The sequence below is a fragment of the Aethalodelphis obliquidens genome, unplaced genomic scaffold (genome assembly GCF_003676395.1).
Source record: "Aethalodelphis obliquidens isolate GAN/ISIS:26980383/991018 unplaced genomic scaffold, ASM367639v1 scaffold100, whole genome shotgun sequence".
NCBI lineage: Eukaryota > Metazoa > Chordata > Mammalia > Artiodactyla > Delphinidae > Aethalodelphis > Aethalodelphis obliquidens.
The window spans coordinates 2,125,914-2,140,286 of NW_020838044.1; the positions used below are offsets into that span (position 1 = coordinate 2,125,914).

General features: G+C 53.6%; 1 protein-coding gene across 7 annotated transcripts; it reads right to left on the reverse strand.

Moving 5' to 3' along the window:
• Positions 1-192: 192 nt before the first annotated feature.
• On the reverse strand, positions 193-13,830 carry EPS8L3 (EPS8 signaling adaptor L3). 7 transcript variants are annotated; one of them, XM_027096189.1, is made up of 19 exons: positions 13,657-13,829; positions 10,633-10,693; positions 10,410-10,474; positions 8,531-8,689; positions 8,096-8,245; positions 7,953-8,008; positions 7,414-7,553; positions 7,211-7,326; positions 6,829-6,949; positions 6,682-6,743; positions 6,380-6,454; positions 5,911-6,059; positions 2,831-2,912; positions 2,553-2,587; positions 1,885-2,068; positions 1,571-1,699; positions 1,193-1,266; positions 773-900; positions 193-520 (listed from the first exon to the last, which is right to left on the reverse strand). In XM_027096189.1, the coding sequence occupies exons 2-19, from the start codon at positions 10,661-10,663 to the stop codon at positions 450-452; spliced, it is 1,827 nt and encodes a 608-aa protein (XP_026951990.1). In that variant the 5' UTR covers positions 10,664-10,693; positions 13,657-13,829; the 3' UTR covers positions 193-449. The 7 variants fall into 7 exon arrangements, with proteins under 7 accessions (XP_026951990.1, XP_026951991.1, XP_026951993.1 ...); XM_027096190.1 differs by having other exon boundaries at positions 773-905; XM_027096192.1 differs by lacking the exon at positions 6,380-6,454 and having other exon boundaries at positions 13,657-13,830.
• Positions 13,831-14,373: the final 543 nt, after the last annotated feature.

Here is a 14,373-nt window from a genome sequence, read left to right on the forward strand (position 1 = left end):
AAAGTAAGGAGAGCTTGGACCATAATTCTCAAATTCTGGCTCAGCTCCAGTGAATTCCCGCTCACATTCAAACAGTCTGGCCCAGTGATGGATGTAGGGCTGCTGCTGTTTCATGCCCAGTGTCCCAGCTCTTCCTGACTCTCTGCCTTTGGCCCCCATCAGGGCCAGAGGAAGCTGCAAGAGAGGCGCATGACAAGCTTGAAGATACTTTTATTGGGGAGGAGGGGGGCTAAACAGAGTCCTGACAAACCTAGGCTTAAGTGCTCCAGGCTCAGGAAAGAGATGCAATAAATAGGTGGCAACTGGGGAGAGCTCTCAACACAGCGAGAAGGGGCACCATTCGTCTCAACCTCTGGGCTTGCTCATCTTCTTTGCTGTGTGAGCTGGGGTGTGGGGTTCGCTGCAACCTGGGGGCCTGAAAGAAGAATTCTCGGGGCTCTAAAGAGTTATCATATCCGCCATCTTGCTTGTGAGAAAGTCTTGGTCTTGGAGGTGTTTGAGTTGCTGCCTAAGGGTTCATCTGAGGAAAGAAAAGGTTGAGGTGAGGCTGGTGGCAGGTGAGGGACCCCAGAGCTGATGCCAACAATCAGCTAGGAGCTTCAAGGCATGCCTGAGCACATGAAATCAAGCCCCTGGGGGAACTGTCCTGTGGCCAGACCTGACACATTGAGTGCCACCCCAGGGTTGGGGCTGCTGGCTTGTCCACCTGACACTCTCACTCAGGGATCATCCCACATTTCCAGCGGTGGTCAGGATCCCAGGGTGGCCTCACCCCCAGCATCCTTCTGACAGCCTCCAGCCGTGCCAGGACCTTTGGGGCCTCCTGGGGACACAGCATCTGTAGCTCCCCAGGTCTCATGTGAAGCAGCTGGCGCCCCGTCATGGACCCGAGAGTCTTCACTGTGCTGGGAACAGAAACAGCAGAAACTGTCAGTGGTGGGGCGGAAGGACTGGGCCTGGGTGTCTGTGTGGAGAAGGGGCTGTTTGGGCTTGGAGACTGGGGTGACAGAAGAATTCACAGAAAGGGTATCTGGAGGCCAGGGAGTAAGATAAACATATTGGCTGAAACTAATTTCATAGCTCCTGAGGTTGAAGGGAGAAGCGCCCTGGAAGAGACTCTTGTGATGGGGAGGGGTGCCTGATTATTATCTGAGCCCTTTACAGAGGTAAAGCCGTGGGACTTGGCACTCACACAGTGGAGAAGTTCTCTGCCTGCAACCAGGCTGTGACCTCCTCAGGCCTTGAGCTAAGTCGAAGCCCTGGAGCCTAGAATCAGGGGAAGTGGGGGTCAGAGGCCATCTCATCTCAGAGCCACCTACAGCCACCATCATCTGGGTCCCTTCTCTGGGCTTCCGTCAGATCACTTGTCTCACTCCATGGTTCACTTGTCTGATAGGCACAAGGCTTGTTCTCTGCTCTGGTCCCACGAATAAACTCAGGATACAGTAAGCGTGTGATAATACTGATTAAGTTGAACCGGGACCATCTCCTCCACTTGTCACTGGATCCTCCCTGCCCCCACCTTTGACTCAGGCTTTATAGCTTCTGAATAGTCTAGGCTGGGTAGTACCGGAGGGAACGACTTGCTCTGGCTTCCAGGGAACCCCGACTGCAGGGGCTCCAGGATGTTGCTGGGGATGTAGCCGCTCCGTCCCATTTCATTCTTCACCAGCCACCACCGTTTACTCTGGTCCAGAACCTGCCAAGAGTCACTCCAGCGGTGACCCAAGCCTCTGTCCGACCAGCCTTGCCCCTCCCCCACCAGGCTTTCTCCCTCCTGGCCCTTCCCCACCTTCCCTCTCCCTCTCTAGGCCACCCACGCCATGCTCCCAGTAGCTCCCACCAACCACCACCTCCTTTTATCAGCTCAAGCCCATGCCTCACCTCCAGTACCTCTCCCTGGACCACAGTCAGTTCCCGCTGGTTCCTAGCTTCAAACTCATATAGGACTTGCATTTTCACGGCTGGCTTGACAGGTCCGGGTCTGGAGGGCCCAGGGTGGGGTCCGTGGTTGTGTGTCTCCTCTTGAGCAAAGTGCGAGTTGCTCCCTAACCTAGGGCTTCCCCCGCTACCCCCGGAGACAGTCAGGATGGCCGGAGAGTGGGGCCTCAGAGACTGGGCCCCTGTCTCAGCCCCAGATACCTCCCCGTTGGAGTCTAAGGGTGACTTTTGGACTTCCACAGATTTTGAGGGCAGGTCCTTCTTAGGTGGGCTTGGGGTGTGGGTTTCTATAAGCAGAAGGGGTCTGAAATGTTGATTTCTCAGGACTCTTCCAGCAGTGGAATTTTCTGCATCTCCTTTGAGCACTTAATACTCAAGCTCTGGGAAATCAGAGGTATGTGTGGAGAGTATTGAAAGAAGAAGGGATCGGAGCCTAGGAAGGTAAAAAACTGCCTCTTCACCCAAGGTAGGGGAGAGATGTACCTGTACGTGTATGTGCCTGGCTAAAAGAGAGCCCGGACGTCAGTGACATGTAGAATCCACAGATCCACAGATCAGCCCTGTCCCTCCCTCCCTAGAACCCTACGGTCCTGACTAAACCCAGGGCGTACCGGAGGGAAGTAGAGTCTTGGTATCTTGAAGGTTCCTGTAGGGGTAGAACAGAGTACGAGCAGGATGTCAGCCAGCGTGGTGGTAGGGAGGTGGGGTGTGAGACCACAGACCCCCTTGCACACAGCTGCCTCATATCCCCTCACCTGTCTGCCCACCACACAGAACCCACCTACCACTTAGGTGTCACGTGGCCATGGTTTGGACTGAGAGAGTGGACTGAGAAAGCCCAGCCAGAGACTAGGGCTTTGAATAGGACTCTGTGCTAAGCTCCCCTTACCTCGTAGGAAGGTTCTGGAAGCTGCCAACCGTCATAGAATGTGGGTTGGTAGGGCAGGGGCTCACTGCCTGTCCATTTGGACCTGGGGAAAGAACAAGGCTGAGTCCACTCTGTGCCAGGCTGTGGGATGTGGAGAGGGCGGAGATGACAGGGCCTAGCCTGGGGAATCTTCTAGGTAGTGGAGGACGTGGCCCACGGGCACTGATCAAAGGCCCCAGGACACCCACATAGGAGCGAACAGCTAAGCATGTGCAAATCCCACAGTGCAGGTATGCATGGGCCAGCCTCACCTCTGCCCGTGAAAGTGCAGACATATCAACACCAGAAGAGATGAGTACTTTATCTCACTGATGGGGGGTTTGACTAAAAGTGGTGGAACCGCAGAGCGTTAGGGCTGGAAGACCCCCGCGGGGTCTAACTGGTTAGAGTTCCCAGCAGCAGATCTCTTTCTAGAGGGTTAGTACGTGGAACTCCGCCTTGTGATCCCAGCACAGCACTCTGGCCGGCTCTAGGGTGGGAGCTGGTACTTGCCACTCAGCCTCCCCCTCACCCATTGCCTAGCACGCAGGAGGAGCAGCACACTGTTGGTGGTCTCCAGTCATGCTCTGCTCGCCGGCCCGGGGAATGCCAAGTCCCCTCTTCGAGGAAGTCCCCTCCCTACCTCTCGGAGGCAGAGGTGAATGCTTCCTCTTTGCACTGCTGCTGAACTCCAGACACCCTGGATTATTGCTCCTCTCACGCTGAATTGCACATGATTCTCACATGTCTGTGTCTCTTACTTACGTTGAACTCCTTGAGAGCTGTATCCATAATACAGTGCATGGGACACAGGAGGCAGCTAATTTATTCAACGGGGACAAGTAAGTGATTCCCCCTTCTGAATCGTTTTTATCGGCTCCTTTTCTTTGCCCTAAAAACATGCTCAGGTCTTCCCTTGACTCTGTTACTGTGCCCTTTAAGCTGTCATTCTATTCCCTTTGTCCAGTTTTTTGAGGACGTGTCCATATGCCCTGCCTGCATTTTCTTACCTCTGGTTCTTTCGTTATGCCTTGCAACCTGACTTTTACCTTTGCCATTGCTCTGTTGAAACTAGTTCTTCTAAAGTCCTGATAATCTGACTGCCAGATCCAGTGGCCTTGTATGGTCTATATCCTTCTGGATTACCACAGAATTTAGTGTTATTTATAGTTTTGGGTCAATTTGCCTAAAATCAAATAACCTGAATAAAATTTACCTGAAATTTAACTATTTTGAGAGTTTTTACAACTCTTTAGTTATTCTATTTTCTGTGTTTCTGTCTTTCATCTCATTCATTCGTTCATTTTTGGTTACTTTAAGAAATGAGAAAACATCTTAGGCCACATCTGACTTAATTTTATATTTAAAATAATAAACAGAGTCAGAAAATAAAATAGAGGTTACCAGGGGGCTGGGAAAAGAGAGGAGTGGGTACAGAGTTTTGGTTGATTGTGTAATGGGTAGAGTTTCTGTTTGGGATGCTGAAAAATTTCTGGAAATGGATAGTGGAGATGGTTGTACAACATTGTTAATGTACTTAATGGCATTGAATTATACACTTAAAAATAGTTTAACTAACTTTTATCCTATGTATATTCTACCACAATAAAAGAAATTGATTACATTAAGTTATAATTTATGTCTTTAGATGAATTGGACACAAAAATCCTTTAATGGGGCTGAATTGGAAAAAAAAACCCTGCTCATTAGGCAAAAAGAATCCTAGAACCACTGGTTTTTTTCCCAGTTGATTTCTCTTTCTAAAACCCTCTTCTTGGACTTCCCTGTTGGCACAGTGGTTAAGAATCCGCCTGCCAATGCAGGGGACATGGGTTCGATCCCTGGTCCGGAAAGATTCCACATGCCACGGAGCAACTAAGCCTGTGCGCCACAACTACTGAGCCTGCGCTCTAGAGCCCGCGAGCCACAACTACTGAGCCCGCGTGCCACAACTACTGAAGCCCGCACGCCTAGAGCCCGTGCTCCGCAACAAGAGAAGCCACCGCAATGAGAAGCCTGTGCACCGCAACGAAGAGTATCCCCTGCTCGCCGCAACTAGAGAAAGCCTGCATGAAGCAACGAAGACCCAACACAGTCAAAAAGAAATAAATAAATTTATATAAAAAACCCCAACCCTCGTCTCTCTTGGTTTTCATGTTCTGCTTTTTTGTTTCTCCTTTTAACTCTCTGGAATTTCTCTTTGCCTCCTTAACCATGTTTCCTTTCACCACCTTGAAGTTTCCCCAGGCCCTTCTCTCATGGGGAGAGCAGACCATGCTTGTTAAAGTGAGCTCTGGGGCTCCCACCACAGTGCTTACCTCCAGGTGGCCCCAAATATCACTTCTGTACTGACTGTTCTCAAACTCCTGTAGCCAGGTCGGACCTCTCCCCCAAAGCCCAGGCCACCCTGTCTCTGCGCAGGTTCCATTGACACCTCAGCTCAGCATATCCAAGCTGGTTTCATCCTCCCCTCCCCACAGCTGTCATCAATTTGGCCTTGCCGCCCAACTGCCCATCTCACGGTTCCACCCGCGTGGAATATCTCTTTCTCTCTTAGCTCCTTGGCTGCTGGGTTGCAACTCTTATTGATGTTACATTTGCAGCATCTCTTACATCAGTAATTGTTAAAATCTGGGCAGGAATTGAGACAGAGTTTTCACTTTGTCCTTGACAAAAATGAGAAAAATTTTACTAGAAGTTTGCCAACTCTCCTTCCTTGGGAAGAATTGTTCTTTTTTCTGAAATAATGCTTTCCTTCAGTGGTGGGTGATGGTAAGTGGTGGTTTTGTTTTGTTTTCATTGTTTGTACTTAGCCTAATTAAAAGTTGGACACTCCAGGTAGAGTCCTTCAATTTGTTTTGAGATATTTCATAGAATAGAGGTTACCAGGGCCTGGGGAGTGGGAAGAATGGGTACAGAGTTTTGTTTAATTGTTTAATGGGTACAGAATTTCTGTTTGTTTTAAGACACAATGTAGAGCCTGCCACCTCCTGCCCTGTGTGTCCTGCCCTATGCCCCCACGTCCCTTGCCTCTGATTCAGTTAGGCTTTGTCGTCACTTACTGGCTGGTGGTCCAGGCTATGCCCAGCCCCTTCCAGAGGTTACTCTCAGGTGGGCTTAGACAGGACTGCAGCAGATCAACGGCCTTGGTGGTGAGGAGGGGTGAGATCACTTGGACTGCTAGGCCAGGCTCAGGGCACTGCTCCAGGATCTGGGGAGGGACAGAAGGTTTCAGGAAGTCTGGGCTCTTGCAGGGCCAGACAGGAGTGGGGAAGGGCCTGGGGTCCCTGGCTTCCCACTTTTGCAATACCGCGTTGCCCCAGGCCTGCTCCTTCCTGCCCCCACTGGTGTCCTTGGGGTTAAGGACAGTGCATAGTGGGGATGGCGTCTTGGGGTCAAGGAGAAGAATGTGCTGAGGTGAGCAAAGGGCAGATCCACAGACTCCCTCTGCCCCCTACCTCCCACCCAGGCCTCTGTCTCATCTTAACTTCAGCATGTCCCTCTGCACCACCCTGTCCTCCCCCGACTCACGGAGTTCAGAGTTTGGAAGAGGAGGTGTATGAACACAGGGGCGCCTGTATCCTGCAGCATCGTGGCCAGGTTTCCCTGAGGATACAGGGCGAAGCCTGTTACCACCCTTCCTCCCACCCTACTTTCACCAGGACCCCAGGGCCCCATTGTTCTGGGCCTTGATGGGGAGCCTGGCATTTCTCCAAAAGTCCCAAGAGTGGGAAGAAGCTGGAGAAGCTTGGGATGTCCATAAGACAAGAGAGGAGGGGACTGCTGAGGTGGGGTGGGGGGAAGGGCTGGGGAACTTGTGGGGAGCCACATACCAGGAGGTTGAAGCTGTACTTGATCTTCTGGAAGCAGTCGATGTAATGTGCCTCTGTTATCCCTGTAGAAAGAAGTGGGAAGGTGGTGGGTCACAGATCATCCCAAGACTCTCCCCCCACTCCTCTCCCCTGGCCCTCAACACTCACCCCCCTGATGCTTTATCTGTTTCTTCCTCTGTCTCTTCTTCTTATGACTGGTGTTTGACTGGTCCTCCTTCAGCTTTTCCATGAATAGCTCGATGTCTCTTAGGACGTGGCTCAGCACCTCCTGGACCCCAAACAACCCATGGTCTGAGTGGGCATTTAGGCCCACCCTGGAACTCCCAACCCTGACCCCCCGCCCCCTCCTACCACAAGCCTGAGCCTCAGGCCCAGCCCAGGGTCTGACCAAGGCTCCGTGTCCCTCCTCAGCCCAGGCCCTGCCTTGGTCATCCTGGCACCTGGCTCCTTGGGGTGATGGAGACGACTGGTGTCCTCCCTTGGGCCAGGACCAAAAATCCTCAAGGAGCCCAAGACAGTCTGCAGTTACCTGATCCCGTCCTGGGTCCCCGGGGGATGGGGACCTCCTCGAAGGAGGCAAAGTGAAGGCACTTGAGTTTTGGATGATGGAGTGGTGTGGCAGGGGCCTTGGGGATCGTGGTGTGTCTGCAATGGAAGGGAACCATGGCCCAGAACTTCTTTGACCTTTGACGGGAATCCTCTCCTCCCACTGGCCCCCACGCCCAAGCTTACTGTGCTCTGGGGTCATCCAGTGGTGCTGCTCTGGAGGGGGTCTGCACTCCAGAGGAGGTACCTGCTCCTTAGGGATCGGCCTTTCCAGAAGAGGCCCCCTGCATCTGTCCTGACCTGGGAGAAGGGCTCCGAATTGGGGCCTGTGAGCACATGGTGGGGACACAGCTTTGACAGGGTTCTTGGGACAGAGGCACTGCCCACCCTTCTGCCCTAGGACCCAAGGGTACCACTCCCTCTCTCCAGGAGCCCGACCAGCCCTGCTCCCTGGTCTCCATCTGAAGCCTTCCCTGACTCTCCCCTGCCTCATCTGCCTGCTCTCTGGGGCCAGCCCCTCCCACGTCAGCCTCTGAGGCCAGCCTCCAGTGTTCACTGGGCCCCGCCCCAGCCCCTTCCCCATGCCCATCTGTGCCCTATTTCAGCCTGGCCCCTCCCCAGGTCTATGCCTATGTTATTGGGCCACAGGCTCCTGGGCTCCCCCAGATGTGGGGCAGACCTGAGCTCTGAGGTCCTGCAGGTGGGCTGGGGCAGAGGCTGCCTACCTTTGCTCTAGCTCCTCCTCCAGAGCCTTCTGCAGGCTGGTCTTCAGTTGCTCTGCCTGCAGGAAGCAGCAGTCAGACAGGCTGGGGATGGGGGGTCGGGGAGGAGTGGGGAGTGATGGCTGTTGGATTCCACACCTACTCACCCCCACTTCCTGGCACTGGAAAAGCAGAGTGTTAGTGGCTGGCAGGCCTGAATCCTGCACAGTGATGGACAGGACAGAGTTGTAGGAGCAGGTGTTGAGTGCCACGTCCATGTCCTTGATGCCGTCCAGGCGGTAAGATTCCAGTTCCTCCTGGGCCAGGCAGAGAGGTCAGCTGTGAGGTCACTGAGAGCCAGGCTGACTCCTGGGAGCTCCTGACCTGGGTTGCTCCACCCTTCTAGTGGTCTGGGATGGGGCGTCGTCTCCCCTGATCCCTGTGTCTCTGTCCCCCGTTTCTTCCTAGTCCTGGGTATGTATTGTGTATGGGGAGGGGTGGTTGCCATGTGGGACATGCATCGATGGTGTTCACGCCTGGTGCTCGCTTTCCCACGGCCTGGGTCAGCTATGATCCCTTGCGGGGAATGGTGGGAGGCTGACCTTTGTCTCGATGTCCAGCAGCTGGAGCCGGCCATCCCTGACCTGCAGGAGCAAGTCCTGGCTCCACACCTGGCCCTGAGCGTCCATTTCCTGCAGCTTTTGCAGGGCATCCTTGGGCTCCTGGACTCTCTGCGTCCCCAGCTTACATGTCAGCAGGTGCTGAGGGGAGAGGAGAAGATGCAGGACTGGGAGAAGGTTTGGAGAAGGGGATCACAGGTGGGAATGCGCAGGGCTGGGGGGTGGGGGAAAGGCAGCAGAGGGGGAAGACATGTCCCTGGCCTCCTTGCTGGGGAGTGCCAGGCCATCCCTATAAAGCAAACTTCAGGGGCCTGTGTGATGGCCAGAGGCAGTCAGGCTAGGAGGGGGCTCCCAAGTCAGGGTCTGAGGGGCTGTAGGAGGGGGTTTAGGACTCTGGAGGAAGGACAGTCATGGCCTTTAACAGTCCAGGCCAGCTGAGGGGGCTAGATCGTGGTAGATGTGGGCTTCAGCTACCCAACAAATAAGTCTGAACTCCTCTGGGTGGGATATATATAGGATGCTCAAATTCTGTCCCCGGCTTCCTTTGCCCTCTTTGGAATCACCATCCCAGCCTGGTGCATCTCCTCCCTGACCTGGCGTACCTGTCTCCGTGCCTTTTCTCATGCTGTTCCCCCTGCCCAGAAGGCGCGTTCCACCTCTGCTAACCCATCACCTCCCAGTCTCTGAGGAAGAAGTCAAGCCCCCCTTCTCCCTGATTCTTGCCCAGAGAAGTCCATACTGACCTCTCTCTCCACTCAGGCCCTTGCCCCCCGCTAGTCTGATCATTCCAGCAGTGTTTTTATCCTTGAGGAGACCCCTCCCTTCTCCTATCCAAACGTTGCCTTCACAAGTGACAGTCCTGCCCCTCACCCTCCCCTCCAGGCCCTGGTTGGGGGGAGGTTGTCTGCCTCCTGCCCCTTGATCCCACAACGCCGCCCTCTGCATAGCTCCCAGCTCCTCTCCCAGTTCACACGGCTGGCATATTCAGGAGCTCTGACAACATGACCAAGTGCCCTGGCATCCTGGACATGCCTCTTCTTGCTCTTGCCTGCTAAACCTAACCGAAGCTGGTTCCTAACCCCTATCCCTCCATGAAGCCCAGTGCTCCTGGGCCCAGCCCAGATGGCTGGGGGGCCCTGACCTCTGCCGCCCTCTGGAGCCCCCAGACGGTTGCTCCAGCATCCCTCGCTGCTTCTTCTGCTTCTTCTCCGGGAGGGCCCTAGATCTGCTGCTGCCCAGGGGCGGTTTCTACCCCAGACCTTCAACCTGACCTGGTGTCTTCTCTTCTCCGCCACACCCTTCCAGTCTGAGCTTTCTCTGTGGTGTCAGCAACTCTCCAGGCAACTAGATGTGGCAGAGCCAGTGTTGTCTTCCCACGCAGGGCCAGAGCTTCCATTGTAGGCTCTAAGCTGCGCAGGCCTGCCCCGGGGAGCTCAAGCCCAGAAAGCTCCGCTCTCAGACAGTGGTCCTTTCAAGTCCTCAAACAGGGACTGCTAACCTCACACAGTCCTTCCTCCAGCTGTGGCAGATCCTGGGGCAGGGGGTGGACTGGGAGACAGGCGGGGATGGGGTGGTGGCAGGTGCCTCCTGACCTATCCCTCTGCTGCTTGTTCCTGCCCGGGGATAGGACGTCCACCACCTCAACCTCTAGCCTGGCCTTCCCTGCCCATCTTCCTTCCCCACATTCAGCAGATGCTCAGTTAGGCTTGCTGGACCCAAGCCCACCTGCTCTGACTGGGTCAGGCCATTGGCTTCTGTGGCAGAGACTTATCTCAGATGTCTGTTTTTTTGTCAGGGTGGTGGACACACGGGAAAACTTGGGTTGAATCAGGAAACTGTCTGGGGCCCCCGGGTTACTCACCTCCACCCTGAACTGCAGGTGGGTGGGCTCTGAGGTGAGATTCTGCAAGTACTCCTTCCGGTGCACTGCCGTGGCCCAAAGCAAGGGAGTGGGGGCAGAAGAAGGAGGTGAGACATATACAGCAATAGGGGTTGGTCAACTTGGTGAGGGAGGGAATGGAGGGCAGGGGGTTCAGGGAGCTCAGTGGGAGGGAACGGGAGAGGGCACTGCAGGGACAGCTTACAGTAAATGGCTCTGCTGCTGGGCCGGGACATGTTGACACTGCTGAGATGACTCCCTAGAAGCTGAAATGAATGGAAGAGACAGCAATCAGGGCTGGGGAGAGGGATACTGGGGCAGAGCTGGGCAGGACAGCTGTTGCAGCCCATCCCTGACCCGGGTCTGAGGCTTGGACCACAGGTCTTTCTGGATCCTTCTCCAGACATACCCTCTGCTGAGGAGCCCTCCGTCTTGGCTGGGCCTTGAAGGCCCCCAGGCAGGCTCCCAGCTTCCCATTATTTGGCCAGTAAAGCTCATTCCAATGGGCTCAGGAAAGCTGGGTGGACAGGAACTTGGGACCAGATCCCATCCTGGGGCTGAGTGTAAAATATGCCAGATGGGTGTGCCTAGCTTCTGGAGGGAAGGAATTAGGGTCTGCAGCCTTCCCTGCCAAAGCAAGCCTCTTGTCCAAGCCTGTTTCAATTCCTCAAATTAGGAGGAGGCCAATGCTGGCTCTTATGCTGGGGACCCGCTCAGAAGGGGTGTGTGTGTGTGTGTGTATGCACATGCATTTGTATGCACGTTGATGATGCGGCTCTGTAGGATGTGTCAGTGATCTGCACTTTCCTGAATGTCTTACTAAATCTTCTGTCTCTTTGCCTTTCCATTCTCTGAACCCTCTTCTCAGAGTCCCTCCCCACACAACCCTTTAAATTCCAGCTCAAGGGAATAGACATTTTTCCAAAGAAGATATACAGTTGGCCAATAGGCACATGAAAAGATGTTTAACATCACTAATTATTAGAGAAAAGCAAGTCAAAGTCAAAATCACAATGAAGTATCACCTCACTCCTGTCAGAATGGCTATTAACAAAAAGGCAAGAGAGAAAAAAAAGTTGGTAAAGAAGTGAAGAAAAGGGAACCCTTGTGCACTGTTGGTAGGAATGTAAAATAGTGCAGCCACTGTGTAAAATGATATGGAGACTCCTCAAAAAATGAAGAATAGAACTACCATATTATCCAGCAATCCCACTTCTGGGTATTTATCCAAGGAATATGAAATACACACCCCTGTGTTCATCATGGAATTTATAATAGCCAAGATATGGAAACAACCTGAGTGACCATCAACAGATGCAGGATAAAGGAGATGTTGTATATACAATGGAATTAACCATAAAAAAGATAAAATCTTGCCATTTGCATGGACCTTGAGGGTGTTATGCTAAATGAAATACGACAGAGAGAGAAAGATAAATAACGTATGATTCCACTCTTTTGTGGAATATAAGAAACAAACGAAACAAAATATATAAACAGACCAAACCAAACGAAAATGTAGATACAGAGGACACAGTAGTGGTTACCAGAGGAGAAGGGGCAGGAGGGAGGGGGAAATGGGTAAACGGAATCACTGTGTGGTGATGGATAGAAATTAAATTTTTGGTGATGAGCATGCTATAGTGTACACAGAAGTAGAAACATAATGTTGTGCACATGAAACATATAATGTTATAAACCAAGGTTAACTCAATAATTAAAAAAATCTAAATAAATAAATAGATTCCAGGTTAAGGATCACCTCCTCCATGAAGCCCTCCTTGACCACCCCACTCCACCCTTCCCATCATCCTAATGCCACATCAAACCTTGTACGTTCCTCTCTAACAAGAGCAGCCACCCTGGTTAGTGCTGTGAGCCTAATGCTAAGTGCCTTATGAACCTTATATCATTTCGTTTTCACTACCATCGCTTATACTTCCTTGGCCCTATGTGCTGAGCACTGTTCTACAGATGTTACCCCCATCAACTCATTTAATCCTCAGAACAACCTTGCTGGGTGGGTTCTGTTATTATGCCATTTACCAGATGAGGATGCTGAGGTTCAAAGAGGGTAACAGGCCTGAAATCTCAAGGAAGTATTTGATAGAGAATGAACCCAGCCGTGTCTGACTGCAAACTCCATGTTTTAACTGTCTATATATGTGCCTCTGTCACTGGGCTGTGACCTCCTGAGGACGGACTTATCTTGCCACTGCTGTCCACACAGCACCCTCCTGGCATAGAGGGGGTCTAGAATATGTATATGTTGAAACGGAATGGAAGTAAATGAGGTGCGTGTGTACGTGCAGGGTGGGGCGGGAGTTAGCTGAGTGTGTGGGTCAAGGTCATGTGTCACTTTAATGATGTAGGTATGCATCACGAATAGGGTGTCAGTTCCGTGGGTGTCCGTGCATCTGCGTGGTGCCTCTGAGTTGTCCAGAAACCTTGGAATATCCTGGGCAAAGTGTCAGAGAGCAGCCCACGCCCCTGTTACCAGGACTGTTATGAAAGTAGCAGAAGATCTGATAAGATGACTCAGTGCTGGGGAAATGGTTGCTAGTAAACAATTAAGGGATTGTGGCTGGGTCTCTGTTTTCCTTGTTTGGGAGGAACCCTTTCCCCACCAAGGGTAAGGGGGTACTAAAAGTCTGCTCTCCCTCTCCCCAGCTGCACCTCTCAGGCTGCAACACTTCCTGCTTCTAGATCCAGAAGACAAAGAAGAGAAAATGAACGGTGTTTCGGTTAGCTCCCCGCCAGCCGCCTCGCACAAGGATGGTCCCTGTGGGTCTCTGTGAGCAGGTTCAGGGAAACATCTGCTGCTCAAGATCCTGATGACACAGGCAGGGGGTGGGGGGGATCCTCAAGGTGGAGCGTGGGGATGGGGGGATGAAAGGTGGGGGGTGGAGGAGCGGGGGCCTCCTTGCCCCTGGGAAGGGGGGATCTCTGGCAGCCCAGTTTCCCCATTTATCCCCCACATTTAGGGACCTGGAGTGGGGAAGGAGTTCGGGTCTGCATCACGGACCCTGGGAGAAGCAGCCCAGGATGCGGCTGGAGCCCTGCTTCCTGGCTGGCTAGCTTGGCCGAGTCCCAAGCTCTTCTTAGGCTGCTCGTCCTGGCTACATCTGACAATGGGCAGGAGGCCCTGGCCTGGAAGCCTCACTGAGTTGCATCCGGCATCCCCCGCGGCTTGGGTGGGCCCTGATCTCACCGAGGGCCAGTCCCTTACCTGGGTCCCAGTGAGGCCTGGTGGCTGGTCCCCCCGAAGGCGCAGTTGTTTGAGCTGCTGGTCTGATGCTGGTGGTGGGAAGGCAGTGGCTTCTCTGCTAGAGGCGCAGCCACAGGCAGAGGCCCTGTGATCAGGTGAGCCCTGACGGCGCAGACAGGTCTTAACGCTGGTGAGGCCATGAGGCAGCCACACCTGTGCTCTTTGGACTCTGATGGGTGGGAAGGCCTCCTAGGCCACCACCTGCCCAGCACCAAAGCCTGGGCCTGTGGCAATGCCTGCGCCGACATGTGTCCCAAGCTTAGCCAGACTCCTGCTTCCCAGCTTCCTCCTCTGCTTGCCTCTGCCATTAGTGTGTGGCCCCCTCTTGCCTCCCCCTTTGGGTACCTCCTCTCAGGCCCCAGGTCAGCAACAGGCACCAGGGTTGGGACCAGAAGGAGAGGGCACCCATGGTTCGGGAGAGTCTGGCTTCTGTGGTCAGGGCACAGGTGGCTGGAGGTGGGCCCCGGCCTTGGGGGCAGCTGTGGGCTGGCACGTGTGCCTGTGTGCGCTGCGCACGTGGGTTCGTGACCGTGTGTGCCCAGGTGGTACCTGCGAGCAGGATGTGGAGTTTGTGAGAGCAGATGAAGGCTGGGGGCCGGGACCACCATGGGCATTAGGTGGAGGGATAAGACTTCTTCCTAGCAGGGCCCACCTCATTCTGCCCTTTCTTCTTTCCCC